This window comes from Carassius carassius, chromosome 14 (assembly GCF_963082965.1).
Source record: "Carassius carassius chromosome 14, fCarCar2.1, whole genome shotgun sequence".
Taxonomy (NCBI): Eukaryota; Metazoa; Chordata; class Actinopteri; order Cypriniformes; family Cyprinidae; genus Carassius; species Carassius carassius.
In genome coordinates, this window is record NC_081768.1 from 21,769,088 (window position 1) to 21,785,945 (window position 16,858).

Consider the following 16,858-nt stretch of genomic DNA (forward strand, 5'->3'; position numbering starts at 1 on the left):
TGAAGTAATGAGCATTAGATGTGAGCTGATCTGGGAGCAGTGACACTTCAGACTCAGCCTGCACTGCGGGGAGCTTCAAATGATGGATGTGCCCCAGGATTCAGTCACAGCGAGCTGAGAACCTCCTTAGCTCTTCAAATCTTTCTTAAACACGGCTAAATACAAGTGGCATAAATACTAAGAGGGTATACAAGACATTCAGTTTTACCGATTACTTGTGTTGCCATTAAAACAGTAATATTTTTATGGAATTACTTCAGCATGGAGCAAATTGTAAATAAAAATTATATATATATATATATATATATATATATATAATATATATATATAATTTTATATTAACCAATAGCATGCATTTAATGAGGGGTATTTTTTATATTGTTCTTTTGTCTATGTATATATTATTATATTGTTCAAAATATTTCAGACCTTGGCATAACTACAAAAAAATTATGTTAATTAATTAAAACTGTATATCACATTTGAATTCAATTTTACATTATTTTAAATGGGTCTATAAAAGTCAAAATATCCCATAAAATCTTTTATTGCTAATAATAATTTTTCATCTTTTCTTTTGATAATGTGCTCCTGATGTCTCATGTTAATTTTTAGATGTCTAATTCTGAATCTGATTATTATTTTTGCCTTGGTAAAGTCACTTTAGATGAGAAGTCTCCTATCTTTATTCTGTAGATTGTAATGCTATTTGACCGCGAGTCATGCCTGATCTAGAAGGAATAATTATATGAATGTTATTAATATTTATCAGGGTGTTTTGAGGTCACAGCTGAATTAGCTGCAGAAGTCAGCACTGATAATACCACACGGGCTACTGAAGAAATACCAACTTAATTCAAGTTGAACGTTCGAGTCATTATCTCTTTCAGGCAGGATTTACTTAGCATTTCATATGAGTGTTTGGCTCTGTACAGAGTAAACAAATAAGAAACACAAAGACAACACCATCATTACCTCTTTTTTTGCCTCAATAAAGAGAAGGCCAACAATCATAATGGTTACAACAAAAGTGTGCATAGTAAAAAAAAAAAACTGATTGTATTATGCATTACATTTATGGCACATTTTCTCCTTGTATATTACTTTAAATACATAAATGTGTAAAAAACGATTTTGGCATTCATATCTGTGTGCAGTACTTAATGCAGAATTTTCTTAAATCAACTTGCAAACAAAAGTATACTTGGGGGAAACGCATACATCCAATAGCATACAATAATTCGCTAAGCCACTGCTTTGAGTGTAGAAGGCACATAAGATATAGTTGGCTACTCTCTAAATAAAAATATATGAATAAAAGAGCATTAAATGTAACGTGCAGCATATATGCACACAAGTGCCTTTGCATTGAGCACAGTAAAACATGCAAGTATGTAAGAGTGCAAATTAGAAATCGTGTAGAAATCGAGGTGTGGCTTCATGTCATCTGTATCCTCTAATCACTTCCACCGCAGAGCTTCAGCAGTAGTTTCTTATAATCCCCTGAAGTGTCTCCCTGTAGATGCAGATTACTTTGATTACTGTTATTATTACAGTGCTGTAATTTTCATTTCTCAAAAACGAAAAGCATAGTTAGGGGGTCGTTACACTGGTACTCACAGATATAGCGGTGTATAGAGATTTCCCATACTTCTTGATGTATTCCTGACGAATGTCCAGCATGTCCACCTCAGAGCGGGTCAACATGATGCGAATCAAAGTGCGATCCTTGGTTCCTGCTCCCTGCAGATTTGATTGGGATTTGAAACTTTGATGCATGTGATCTTATACATTAGAGTGGTTCTCCAAACTCTCAGGCCAACTACTTACTTTAATCAAATTAGACTCCAGGAATCTGTGTTCCCTTAAATTACTTCAGCACTGTGTAAATGAACTATTTTAGAGTACATAAGGAGGACTGTGAGTTACACTATTCCATATAAATATTAATATCATAATATTACAGAAGTTACTGCAGTCTAATTTAAATACATTCTATTTTCTATTGCTGTAAATATTTCAGAACTGAGCATAAGTACAAAAATTGATATTCATTATTAAAATTTACATGAAATTTACAAATTAAGAATAGGCTATGCAGAGGAGTCCTTGACACATTACTATTTTTCTATTAAAACTAAATATAATAATTAAAAAAAAATATATATATATATAATAATATATGAAACGTTTATTACAAAATAATGCATTTTATAAAATATTTAGAATTTTTTTAAATATACCTAATATTTGTAAAAACACACACACACACACACACACACACACACACACACACACACATATATATAATGTTATTTTATATTATTGAAAAATATTTTTATAGCACATATGTATTAATTTTAAAAAACCAATTCAAAACAACTGTATTTTAATGTAAAAAATTGTTTTAAATAAAATAAATAAATATATAAAGACAATAATATAAAACCATATTTTTACTATGATAAACAAGACATTCTTCAGACATACCACCTGGGGGCACTTTGTGTACACAGTTTGAGATCCACTGCTGTACAATAAAATGACTTAAAATGCTGTTAACCATGGCTTTGTTTGTAATTAATCCTAAATTTGCCTTCTCTGTTACTCTTTAGTCAGCACAGAAGAATTATTCTCACCTTCATGGCCTTGTAGAGTCTCTCAGCAAAGTAGCCCGGTGTGTTCTTGATGCATTTCACTGCATACAGAAAAACACGTTCAGACTCACCATACGCAAATCACCCTGCAGCTAACAAACCGTGTTCAATAGCACAAGCAAGACGAATCTTGAAACTTCAATGGAAAAATATAACAGAATGAAGACAGACCAGGCATTCATCTGAAAGTGAAAGTCATTTAAAAGAGAAAACCTGACTGTTCATAACAGCAAAACGAAATAACATACTAAACACACCTCATTATGAAAGGAAGTCATGCACTATGACACAGCAAGCACAGATGTCAGCTACATTATGTGTTATGAAAATATATTACCGCATATTTACCCTATAACAGCTTTACCCTTAAAGGGGCCGGCAGGATGGAGAGCAAGTTAAGAAATACAATTATGAGTGTTTAATGATTAGATTTGATGAAACGATTCTAGATGGCAGATCAGACAGCTCACCGACAGCCAGCATGCCGCTTTCCAGATCTCCAGACATTTCTCTCTCGATGCTCTTCTCAATGTCTCTGCCGCACATGTGCTGATACTCTTGAAACACTGTCAACACCAAAACAAGGCATGTCTAAATACAGTCGCTACTGAAATCTCAATCAAATAGCTGTTAATGAGCACACTAATGAACTTTAAAGCAATCAATAGTTTTGATTACAAAACAAATCCAAATTGCCACTAGCTTACGGTTTCAAAAAATATTGTGTAAAACACACTTTGGAATCACTGTAAAAAAAAAAAAAAAAAAAAAAAAAAATTATAATTATATATATATATATATATATATATATATATATATATATATATATATATACAAACACACACACACACACACAGTATATTAAATATAATAATAATAAATAAAATACTTTTATTCTGCAAGAATGCATTAAATGGGTCAAAATGAGAGTAAAGACATTTGTTATAAACTATTTCTTTTTTTTTTATCAAATAAACCTGTAGAAATGCTAAAAAAATGTATTAGAAATATCTTTTTGAGCAGCAAATCAGCGTATTATAATAATACTACATGTTTCTTGAGCAGCAAATAATATTCTTGGGCTGATTTCTGAAGGATCATGTGACACTGAAGACTAGAGTAATGATGCTGAAAATTCAGCTTTGTGATCACAGGAATAAATTACAATTTAAAATATATTAAATCAGAAAACAGTGCTTTTAAATTGTAATTATATTTCACAATATTTCAGTTTTTATTGTATCTTATTTTGTACTTTTTAATCTGATCTGAGTCTTTCATTTTGGATGTTAAATCAAATAAATAGTCACAGAAGATATGTTAATGGTATAATTATATTATGCAATTAGACAAAAGAAAACTGAGTCCTATAGAAAAACAGGAAATGACATAATAAGTAGGTTGATTCAGAGGTGAACTCAAGTGTCCAGTTATGAGTCATAATTCTCAGCTTTGATGAGGTGTGTTGACTGCAATGCCAAAACTTAATTTGTGGCCTCCACATAATCTACCAAGTGGCAAAACCTGCCAGTTTTCAAGCAATTTTATACGTATCTTATAAGGGAGCACTCAAAAATCATTAGACTCTAGATTCTCAGACAGTACAGGAGCATGGATCATTTGTTGCATACAAATGATAGTCACTATGCTCAATATAGTAGTGGGGGAATGGAAAAGCCAATCACCTTTTTCGTGGCATTTCGCCTTTGTTTACTCTTTAGCTAGGCCAGCCTGAAAAATGCAGTACTTTTGCCTGAATTTAGTTTAAGAAGCAGAGAATGTATAATACAACATGATTATTTCTCTTGTAGGGGTGCACCGATCGAGATCGGCCGTCGTTAATGCGCATCTCGCCAGTAAAGCCGGTTATCTAATCAGCGGTAAATTCCATCAGGTGCGTGATTTCACACAGAGCCGCTGTTAACTGTCTAGTTGCGCAAATAAACGCTGATGATGAACGTGGATTTGCGCATCTTCTCAGTTATCAATGGCTCTGTGAAGTACCAGCTGCTCTATGTGAAATCACGCACCTGATGGAATTTACCGCTGATTACACAACCGGCTTTACTGATGAGATGCGCATAACGATCGGCCGATCTCGATCGGTGCACCCCTATTCTCTTTCAATATATGTCAAAGTACAGTATTCTTGACAAACAGGTTTGGAGATCAAGGGATTTCCCTATTCAAGTAGATATGAGCTTTTTTCTAGCATTACTTCTACCTAGAAGGAAACAAGCGGCCTGGAGGAGGTGCTATCTAAAAGACATATCTAAAAGAGACTTTGACTTGATAACAGAATACTTTCCTTCCAGCCAAAGAGCCGTGACGTACAGTACCTGCTCTGAGGTGAGCTTTGCTCCTAGCACACAGGATGGCATTGAACTTAGACTCATCTGTGCCGAGTTTATTTTCCCCTGCTTGATAGAGAGCCTGCAGCAGAACACAAATAGAGCATAATAGAGACTCTTCAAAGAATGCGAAACACATATTTTTAGAAAGATTTCAATGATTACCTGAGCATCCTGTTTGGCTAATGATATGTCCACATTCTCCCTCTCATCACGGTTCCCCTTTGAGACAATAACAGGCAGAAATACTGATCTGACTTTCACATTTCTGTCATTTACAAAGTTTTTGACCTCTCAAAATATGAACGTTTCACATCATAACATTCACATCTTCTGTGTACCTGAGCAAGAGAGACCAGAAGTCTTTGGAAATGTCCAGAGGTGTCTCCACGGATGGAGTCCTCCAGTGATTTCTTATTTTCTAAAACAGAAACACTGAGCGTTATGCATCACAACTCACCGCGCTTTACTGTCGAGCTTTAGATTAAACGTGCATGACAAATGCTTGATTGGGAAGTAATCAGATCTGTAATTGCAGAGGGAAGGAATTAATTGATATGACTCTAGTACGCACCGGCTTTGAAGACTTGATTGATCTCTCGGATCTCTGCATTAGAGCGAGAGGCCAATATTTCAATCAGACAGGCCTCATCTGTCCCTGCTCCCTGTGAAATAAATCAGCAGATTACATTTGTGTTAATGGCATATCAAAACATCTCATCAAATATTCTGTTATCTGTGACCTAAAAAAGGAATAGTTCACTCACTATGAAATATTTGTAGCATTTAAAATAGCTTTTTTAGCATCATTACTCCAGTCTACAGAGTCACATGATCCATCAGAAATTACTCTAATATGCTGAATTGCTGCTCAAGAAATATTTTCTTATGTAATATTTTGAAAACAGTTGTGCTGCTTACAGTAGTTTCTGGAAACTGATAAAACTTTTTTTTTCAGGATTCTTTGATGAATAGAAAGTTCAAAAGAACAACGTTTATTTGATATAAACAAAACTGTAACAATATAAATGTCTTTACTGTCACTTTTGATCAATTTAAGGCATCCTTGCTGAATAAAATCATTAATTTGATTCATTAATTAATTACTGACACAACTTTTAAATTATATATAAATACTGTATAACTAAACTATAACTATAAATCCATATATATATATACATACATACATACATATATACATACATACATATTTGGATTTTTGGATAATATATATATTTTTTATTATTGCGTCAGGTATCCATGTGAGGGTGCTAATTTGCACAATGTTTGATTAAATATTTAAACAATTTTAATGCTTCATTTGTATTCATTCTATTAATAAAGTATTTTCACAAACCTTGATGGCCTCTTTGAGCTCATATGCATCAAACTGAGCTGGAGTCTTCAACATGGCCAGCACCAGTTTCTCAAAGTTTCCTGAAAGCTCAGACTTCAGGTCCTTAATCAAATCCTGTAAACATTGGGTCACATGAGAATGATTAATGATGCTTTTCTTAACCCATAACAAAATCTGAACTTTGCTGCATTTCGTTTTTTTCTGTATTCTGGTCTATATGCTAAGTATTAATGGAATTAGCTTAGCATATTTATCTTTTAGTCTTCTCCCTGTGGTAAAACGGACCACAATATTGATGTCTAACCTTGTACTCAGGGGCATATAAATATTTGCCCAATCAAATGCTGTCTAGATTGAGACCGTTTGCTCCCACTAACACCACCAGCCTCTGACTATGTAATAGATTTTATTTTAATATAGCATGTAGCACATCATGGTTCACAGCTTTTAAGAAAAATTATTAGCTGTTAAAATAAAACCTGGTCTCAATCTGATCAATCTCCATTACCTTTCCATACGCAGTCTTGAATGACACCAAGAGTGGAACACGCTGCCTGTTGGAGCGACATCCGAGTAAATTAATGATGGCTTGTTCATCAGTGCCTGTTGAAACATGTTCATGCATATTAGCAGCCTGTTGTGCAGCTGCGTATACAGTAAACACAGGAGTCATTTTCTAACAGGCTCTTATTGTATTTCATGTCAGTCAAAAAAAAAAAGCTCTCAGTATTTTTAAAGAGGCAGAATAAGTTACATAGCTTTCTAAGAAATAGAGGTAGTGGAAAATGAACTTGAACAGTAACTAACCAAAGCCCTTCATGGCCTTCCTGAGGACTTCTGCATCTTTTAGAGGATCAGCTCCAGGGAAGTCCTGAATGGTCCCTCTGAACCCACGCTACAAAATAAAACAAGTTAGGACTCAAATATATACTCAGGCTTTATGAAGGTAAATATAAGACTTTTTAAAGACCATTTACAGGCCAAGAAAATTTAAGGAATAAATTGACGAGAACACGATACATCAATATGTTCTCCGTAGCTTAACTAGAATAAGCAAATATCTTATATGTGACCCTGGACCACAAAACCAGTCTTAAAGCTGCAGTCGGTAACTTTTGGCGCTCGCGTCTGGCGGAAGAACATTGTAGCCGGAGCTACTTCTCTCTGTTTACATCTATGGCGAGTCACGCAGGTACTGTGATACTCTGCAGCATTGCCGACCCCAAGCAGACTAAAATAGTCCAAATATAAACACTTATTTTTACATTTTCAACACAAAACAACTCTGTGGCACAGCCCTGCGCTGATTAGACCAGAAGAGCCGGGAGCGGTGGATTTTTGCAAAACAAACAACAGGGAGAAGTGCGCCTGAGCCATAACATCTTTTATTTTGAAATAAAAAAGGCCGGATTCTCTGTGTTACATCTTGGTCACGTGAAGGTCACAGTTTTTATGCCATTCGTATCATTTTATTTTGTTGTATTTATCCGTCACACAATGTTTTTCCGCCAGACGCGAGCGCCAGAAGTTACCGACTGCAGCTTTAAGTGTCAATTTTAAGAAACTGAGATATATACATCACATGAAAGCTGAATAAATAATCTTTCCATTGATGTACGGTTTGTTTGGACAGAACAATATTCGACCTGGATACAACTATTTTAATATCTGGAATCTGAGGGTGCAAAGAATAAATCAGAATACTGAGAAAATCTCATTTAAAGTTGTCCAAATGAATTCTTAGCAATGCATATTAATAAATAAAAATTAAGTTTTGATATATTTATGGAAGGAAATTTACTAAATATCTTCAAGGAACATGATCTTTACTTAATATCCTAATGATTTTTGGCATAAAAAAAAAATCATAATTTTGACACATACACTGTATTTTTGGCTATTGCTACAAATATACCCCAGCGGCATAAGACTGGTTTTGTGCTCCAGGGTCACATATAGACTAAAACACATTAATAAAAGAACAAGAAAAATCTAACTTAATTCAAAGGGTAAATAAGTTTTCATACATCATTGTTTCATCATATTTGTTGTTGTTTTGAGCATAAACTCACTTCATATTGTTCATTTTCTCTGAAAACTTTTAAACTATCTTCATTTTACACCTCAAGTAAAGTATCTTGATATTAGTATACTTGTATTGGAAAACAACACAAATACTTTTTTGGAAGATATTCATTCTTTGCAGTGTATGCAACACTGAATACCAGACTTTCTGCTCCAATTTAAGGCCTTTTTAAGCCTTAATCTGTGGAAAGATGAATTTAGACTTTTAAAGACCTTTTAAGACCCTCAGAAACCCTGTATAGTGCAATAAATTGCACAAAAAATACTTAAGAGTTAATTACATTAATAGCTGGAACAGCAGGTGCACCTCCTCCATAACCTCCTCCGTATGCGGGCATGGACGGATTGGGTGAGGGTGCTTTGGGATAGCTAGGCATGGACGGAGTGGGTCCTAGGGCATTTGGGTAGCCCGGCATCTGCTGACCTGGGGTTGGGCCTCCAGGGTATCCCATTCCCGGACCTTGGGGCATACCTCCTCCTGGCTGAGGGTACATGCCATAGGGCTGGTTAGGGGAGGGGGCTGGTGGTCCCCCAGGTTGGGGGCCAGGATAGCCACCAGGCACTTGAGGGAACATGGATGGATTTGGGGTAAATCCACTATTGGCAGCGAACTGATTTGCCTGCAATGGAAAATTTTGAGAGGGCGAAAAAAGCAAAAAGCATGACAGCGAGCATGACAGTTAGGACAGTAGAGCAGACTTGTAGAAATGTAACATATATAGCCATGAAATTACAATACTGAAGGACAAAGAAATGATTAAGGCCAGGACAGGGAGATAAGGAGGACGTTGAACAAGTGTGAATTCATGGAGAGGCTTGTTTAGACAGTGTGGCTTTGCACTAAAACGTTTCTGTTGACTTAAGCTACTCACATCATATTGCACACGGATGTCACAGAGGCACTGTTCTGTAACACTCAAAGAGTTTCCACATGCACACATTTTCCCTTGCTGACCCCTAAATGCCGAAGTACTGTGGAGGACTAATGAAACCAGTCCTTTTAGTCAAGCTAAAGCATCACACTGGAAAAATATTTCCATGAAAAGTAGGGGTCAACCAATGTGTTTTTTTTTTTTTTTTTTATGGCTGACACCAACACAAAAATCACCAGAAAGCAAGCTGGTCAACTGATGATTTTGACAGTCTACTGGAGTTTCTTAAACTTTTGGGCACATTTATGTAGTCGAGGGCAGCATAAATGTCAAATTAGAACACTGGAAATGCCCTATTTGATATATATATATATAGAGAGAGAGAGAGAGAGAGAGAGAGAGAGAGAGAGAGAGAGAGAGAGAGAGAGAGAAAGAGAGAGAGAGAGAGAGAGAAAGAGAGAGAGATATTACATTAAACTCATTTAATATATTTTAAACACTAAATTGCAACTTTATCTTTAACAAATGTATGATAATCAAAAAATAAAATAAAAACCAACCTCCTGCAAATACATGCATTTAATACGAGCAAACACAAAAACAAAAACATAAAAGCCCCACACATTATGACTGAACAATATAAACAATACAATAGTCTTTGAAATTATATACTATTATTATTCTTTTAAATTATGCATAGTGCATTTCTTTTTCACAAGGATACCTGGGATATTTCTTATTTATGCATCTCTATGGAACTATATCATCACTGTGTTCTTACTGGTGCTTTGAGCTTTTGTCTTAGTATTTGTGTAATATATTTGGCTAATTATACCTAACGTGTATGCTTTTTTTGTACATCACTGAATACTTTGCGTGAAACACTGTCCTAGCTGCAGCAGCTCAATGGATTCACACTTGTTCACATTTCCTCTGATGTTTCTTCACATTGTGATGACAGTTAAATTACAAGGGATCAATATCACAGTCACAAGAGCACAGTTTGGTACAAAGCTGATAAAGGAATGATCTGATGCAGTTTTAGCCAAGGTTATGCATTTCATGCTGACTGGAATCAAATTACCTGCATCTATTGAGGAAGGAGACCAATGTCATTTCTGATCAAGAAATACATTTTATTATAGAACTTACCATTCCTGGAAGACTTGAGGCGTTGAATCCAGGATTCGGCAAATTATCCAGGCCAATAGGAGCACCGGGAGCACCCCAACCTCCTGCAAATACATGCATTTAATACGAGCAAACAAGTAAACAAAAACCTAAAAGCCCCACATTAATTCTGACTGAACAATATCAGTGCACTTCACAGTTGAAATGAAGTCAAAACCAACCCTATTTACGTCATTAAAACATATTCCTGGTCTTATAGTGCATGATTCACTGCTGCATGTTATTCTAAAGAGACAAAAAATGAAATAACATGTTCTGCCTGTGAAAATGGCTTTTCTTTTCAGTCTCAGATTCTTTACATTGCTCTCTTCCAGTCACTTGGTATATAATCTCCATTCTGCTATATAACATATCTTAACCATTCTGGCCTATTTTTCACAATCCAGACAATTACTTCTGTGCTCTTGTTGACTATCTTATCTCACATGTCAGATTACAGAAATAAAATGGGCTGAGAGCATCATTTGGTGTTGACTTCAAAACACAGTGTGTATAGGGGAAATCAGGACACACTGTGTATCAAATGACAGGCTAATAATAATCTAGACATCAACTTTTGATTATTGTTGTGTGCAGAATCCCAAGGGCCCTGCATCCTCTTCTATATTAATAATAAAAAAAACTTTTCGGTTCTGATCCTGTTTTGATGTGATAAGACAAAACAGAAACACTCTGCTGAATCCAGAGCAGCAGGTTTTGTTATGGTAATAAGAAGTGGCAGGTAAAATTGCACTGACATTGCACATTAATTATTAAGCTCTTTCTGTTGGGGGTTTCCTGTATTTTTAAATCTAATAACTTGTATAATTGGTTAGTTGAGAATGGAATAGACCGGGGAGTTGACCTGTCATGTGACATGCTCAACTCCACCTAAAACCTTTTTGAACAGCAATAGTTTTTGCAGTTTTGCTTTATCCGGTGTAATGATACCTTTAATAATTATTTTAGCAATTGACTATATCAAGTATTTTAACATTTATTTGCCACACCGCAAAGCCATTTAAAATGGCATAAATATAAACTAGTGAAAGCATAAATAAATAAACGCAGTACATAGTGAATGAGTGAACGTGTCAGCTGTTTTCAATGCACTTCACCAATGTGTGTACAGTACTTCTGGTGTTTATGTTCTCTCATGTGCCTAAGAGTTCAGCACTGCGGTAAGATCATGATAGACATGAACAGAAGCTAAATTACCACACTGACAGTTTTTGTATGAGAAGATGTCTAAGTTGACACTTATATAACTACAAGCGAAACTGATGTAGATACACTGGATATCTGCTTCCCTGTCAGAACAGATCAGATTTCATTAATAGCAAACTGACAGTGTGGACAGACAGTCTTAAAGATCAGATCTGAAAACCAAATCAGATTGGTAAGAAGTGGGAACAAAGCCTTAGAGTCTGGAACAATTGAATGAATAAACAAAACAAAGCAAGGTCAAATGTGTTAGCATGTATACACACCAAACAATGCATATTTTGGTTTGGCAAAATAGCTAAAGCAACCAGATTATGGAAAATGATTGACCAACTAGTCAACAAATAAACAGTTTCCTTCCAACAGAATATTCATTTGTGTTTTTCATTAATGCAATCCATGTGACCTCTGGTGCACAGACATACAAAGATCACTAGGTGTCTCAAAAGAAGAGCCACCAAATGAATGTTTTTCAGTGCGAGACAATGCTTTAAACTAGCTAGTGTTTCTACCTCACTATACATTATCACTTACTCACTTTTCCTGCTGGCTCCACCTAAAGATTTCCACATTACCGTGTCAACATCACTATTCATCACTGTTCAGTGAAAGCGCCACAAAACAAAGTTGGTTTGTCCCCTGAATTTATGTTTAAAATAAAACCTTCATAACCAGTTCAAATACAAACTTCATAGACTAGAGTATGATGTAATACACATATGGAAATCATCCACCAGATACAGTGGCTCACCTGAAGGCACAGCAGGATAAGGCCCTGGCTGGCCAGGATAGGCACCTGGCTGGGGCGGGTAAGCTCCAGGTTGGGGAGGGTATCCACCTGCCTGCGGGGGGTACATCCCAGGCTGAGGGGGGTAACCTCCTGCAGCAGGAGGGTACCCCCCTGCTTGGGGTGGATATCCACCGGCCTGAGGAGGATAGCCGGGCTGCGGAGGATAGCCTGGATAGCTCATTGTCATGCCTGAAATTGAAAAAAAGGATGAATAACAGAAATGTAAAAAAAATATTATACTTACATAAAAAAGCTTAGTGATGGTGATGTTGTAGTCGTGCAAACTGGTTTATAACTTTAGCTTTTGCTCCTAGGCTTTATAAATGTTGAGTTAATTTGTGAAGGTTATCTTGATGAACAAGATGTGCAAGATTCATAAACTTCTGTTGGTCACAAAGCTTATTTTCTGCAATAATCCAAAATCCAATTCTGGGTGGGCCTATACAAATATGTCTTGTCTGTAGTACTCTATTTAGAAGGATAAGAGTTGTAGCTCTTGTGCTGCTTGAATGACCCTCAGAGAGCAGAGACTGCTGTACATCTAAACACATCACTAGATTACATTTATGTAATTCATGCTGTGTTTTATTAATGCATAAAAAGCGTTTGATAAATCATCACCGATTTGTGAATGGTCAGTATACTGATATTGTGGGTTGATTTAGTTTTAATGAAGTCGTTTACATTTTTCGTGGGTTCGTGGGTACATTATTCAAATAGTTTTGCAAGCATGTTCTTTTATAGAAAAGCATCACTCATTTCCTTTCAGTTTAGATTGGTGGCAAAAGTCAAAACTGACACCTTGCTGCTGTGTTTAACACCTGACATGTTTGTCTAAGTAATGCATTGCAGAAAAAAATAAAACTAGATAGCTAAAGTTTCTTTCACTTTCATATACACACAATTTGCATTTGTTTTGTGTTTAAAAGAAAAATCTGCCTATCTTCCTATCTATCTATGTATCGCCTAATTCTCTCAGTGATTTTTTTTCTGACAGGGAACAGACTCCATTCTGACTGCTCAGACTTCTCACCCTTTCCTTTGAAATGTATCTAAACATAAACTCTGAATGGAAAGTAGTGGCTATGCTCTCAAAATCAAGCCCTCATTTTTTTTTTTAACCAACCATTAACAGCAGTTTAGTGTCTCACTAAATAGTTCCAATCTGGTACAAACCATGGAAACACATTACATAAAACAAATTCAAGACAGCTGCTACAGCAAACTACAGTCATGTTCAGGAAGTAAAACTCCCGTTCCCAGGTTTCAAAAAATAATAATTCCATGATGTACTTAAAGTGCTCTATTTTTGCACACTAATTTTGTACTGAATATACTCTTTAGTACTGCTTAAGATAACCTTAAGTTCAACTAAGTGTACGCGATTGTGATATTTTGGGACACCATGAATATGAACTAAAATGCACTTTTTTATACTATCTCTGTATTTAAAAATGTATTTAGTCACCACTTGTAGTAAACTTGAGTACTTTTAAGAATTTTTTTTTAACCTGGGTTAACACATAACACATTAAACTAATGTAAGACTGACCTACCTTGAGCTCTGAGGTTTCTAAATGAAGGTATATGCTTTATTAGATGCCACAAGTGAATGTTTTTTTAAACTTAAAAATAATTTTCCAAGTACACATATTTTTATATTTTATTGGCATGGCTGGATCTTCCAGTGAAACAAAAGACTTCTATCTGGTGACGAATGCCAGAATTCTCCAATGATTGATCTGCTTAAACTCTGCCCCTTTTCCTACAATCCCCCCTGATCCCAATCCCTCCGATCAACAACAGATGGACAGAACAGCTGGTGGCCAATGTTGAGCTCTGTAGTAGGAAGTATCATGCTCTTTTGCCTATGCTAAATAACTGATTATTGAGGCAGTGCAGAGGTGCAGGAGCAGATAAGATACTGTATGAAAAACAAGGTTTTTATAATATTTCTTATTGACCCTTGATGTATTGCCTCAAGAGTGATGTCCATACTTTGTGAACATACAAATAAAAAGCTATATATATTTTTAGCCTGTGTTCATGCTCTGTATGAGGTCATGGAAACTAATACTGAAGTATTTGAAAGTAAAATACACTGTGCATGCAGTCTTATCACCTTTACTTAGTGTGGGAGTGGTTTGCCATAGCACCTCACCTGCCATAAAACACATTATAACTGTGTAGAGGAAGGGGAAATATCCACAGACTTTTAGAGATGAACTCTACTCTTTATTTGATAATAAAACACAACACCTCAACGTATGATGCTATCTAAACAGTCAAACTTTCCAAACTTATAGTTCAGGTGGGCCTACTGTATATAATCACGCTTTGCTCAGGGCAGAAGAAAGGACTTTCATTAAATCAATTTTTTTTAAGAATGTGAATGTCCTACATTAGCATGTCAAAACAGCTCCATCCACCAGTCAGTTTCTCAACAGGCCTTGCACAAAGCCAGCTGTCCACTCTTTTTGACTGAAGAAGTTTTACTTTCTATAAAGCAGGGGTCTTAAATAAAGCCAAGAATCTAAAGAGTCTACCAATTATTAACGTGTAAAAACGTAAGTACTCATATATATATATATATATAGAGAGAGAGAGAGAGAGAGAGAGAGAGAGAGAGAGAGCACAATACAATATTATGCAAAACACTATATTATTTAAACAGAAATGTACAGTTCAATATACTGGCTAGTTAACTTTAAATTTGCATAATATAGTGTTTTGTATAAAATAGCTTATAATATAATGTAAAACTATTTACTTAATATAAAAGAACATCTTATACTTCATACTGCATGCATTGGTATCAACAAATATATCCAAACCTCCATATTATCTCACGAAACAGTAAGTTAACTGTTCGTGTTTTATCTGCCACAAATGTATATAAAACTTAATGTTCAGTCACATCTACCAATAAAACCTTATTATACCACAGGTCTGAACGGTGATGGATCCTTAAACGTGCAAAATGAAGATCAGTGACAGAAGTACAATCCTTATTTAACGCATAACATTATGGGTGGATCTCTTAAAATGCTAGCTGTAAGAAGGCTTAAAATAACGCAGTCGTGTTCTTGCAGGAATTGAGTTACAAAGCAGAACGCGCATAAACGTGTACGTCGCAGCGCACTCAACATATCTATTACTATTTTAATAGTGTAAACCATTAAACAGAGGGCATTTATAGTGTAAAAGAGTATTAGTTACTCACAGTTTAAGTAGCAGCCTGTCACTTCCTATGTTCTGTCCTCGACGTGAGACACGCAGCGTAATATTTAATGAGGTGGGCGGGGCTCTTTCCATGACTGTGTCACAAACAATGTTTAACGCAATACAAAACGTAAGTCTTTCGTACACCGTGACTCGCGTTGTTTGGTAATTAAGGAATGATTACTGTAATCTTTCCATAAGTTTTTAAAATATATGACCTAACCTAGTTTGGAGTAACTATACATTTAAAAAGAGCAGCTGTATGGAATGCGTTATAGTCTCTTTAAGTGCTCAACGTTCAGAGTACATCTCCATTTTCTGTGTCTTTTTTCTCTTGTTGTTGTTTTTAAACATGTATTAATACCGTGTTTATGTGACTATCTCACAAAAGACTAGGTGGATCTAAATATGGAAGTTTGCCCAAGCGGAACACCGCGTCCCAACGTCAGTCACGTCACGCCCATCTGAGCGTGCGAATGACGTATGTATGACGTGTGTTTACAGTATTTAGGAAGACACTCTGCTGCAAGCGTGATCTTAAGTGATCAATTTAATGTTGAAAGCGCACTATACAGATTTTGCAGCTCGTCTACCGAGAAATACTAGATAAATATTAAGTATGATATTAATTATTATTATTATTTTAATATAAAATTACATTATTATTAAGTCTCCACTGTCTGGTACAAAGCTCTGTCAAAAAATAAGGATAAAAAAATCTGGAATTTTGTTGTATTTTGTTGATAATTATTAATTATATTTTGTACTCTTTGATAAAATGGTTTTGTGTTTATAAGGTAGTATTATACACACATACATACTTCTCTATCTATTTTTCATTTTGTGTCTAAGCACCTGTAATATGTTGAGTACAATTTTAATGCCATTTTGTTATACTTTTGGTTTTGTTCATTTAAAAAAAGAAAAAGGTCTATTTTATAGATAGCCAATGCTTATAAACGTTGTTCTAATCGTTAAAAACTTACATTTCTGATGTTTGATATTAATTTATTGCAATTTGATGGTCTGATGGTCTTGATCAGCACTAACAATAACACTTTATCTCACAGCCATCCTAGTGTAAGAAGCTTTTTTTAGCCTGTGATGTAAGACTGATTACACTCTTGGTT

At 35.4% G+C, this 16,858-nt stretch overlaps 1 protein-coding gene across 1 annotated transcript; it reads right to left on the reverse strand.

Moving 5' to 3' along the window:
• Positions 1 to 1,043: 1,043 nt before the first annotated feature.
• LOC132157331 (annexin A11-like) lies at positions 1,044 to 15,848 on the reverse strand. Its single transcript, XM_059566642.1, has 15 exons — positions 15,730 to 15,848; positions 12,468 to 12,695; positions 10,475 to 10,557; positions 8,732 to 9,070; positions 7,173 to 7,260; positions 6,874 to 6,968; positions 6,366 to 6,479; positions 5,583 to 5,673; positions 5,350 to 5,429; positions 5,174 to 5,230; positions 4,997 to 5,090; positions 3,128 to 3,223; positions 2,640 to 2,698; positions 1,621 to 1,743; positions 1,044 to 1,516 (listed from the first exon to the last, which is right to left on the reverse strand). Exons 2-15 carry the CDS (start codon positions 12,691 to 12,693, stop codon positions 1,457 to 1,459), a joined length of 1,605 nt encoding a protein of 534 aa, XP_059422625.1. The 5' UTR covers positions 12,694 to 12,695; positions 15,730 to 15,848; the 3' UTR covers positions 1,044 to 1,456.
• Between the last annotated feature and the right edge of the window lie 1,010 nt (positions 15,849 to 16,858).

Bases quoted from the DNA above. Each gene is read 5' to 3' on its own strand.
- LOC132157331 (XM_059566642.1), bottom strand. From the start codon at position 12,693: ATGACAATGAGCTATCCAGGCTATCCTCCGCAGCCCGGCTATCCTCCT. The intron at 10,558-12,467 runs GTGAGCCACTGT...ATGTATTTGCAG, and splicing joins TTATCCTGCTGTGCCTTCAG to GAGGTTGGGGTGCTCCCGGT. The intron at 6,969-7,172 runs GTTAGTTACTGT...ATGTTTCAACAG, and splicing joins GAAGGCCATGAAGGGCTTTG to GCACTGATGAACAAGCCATC.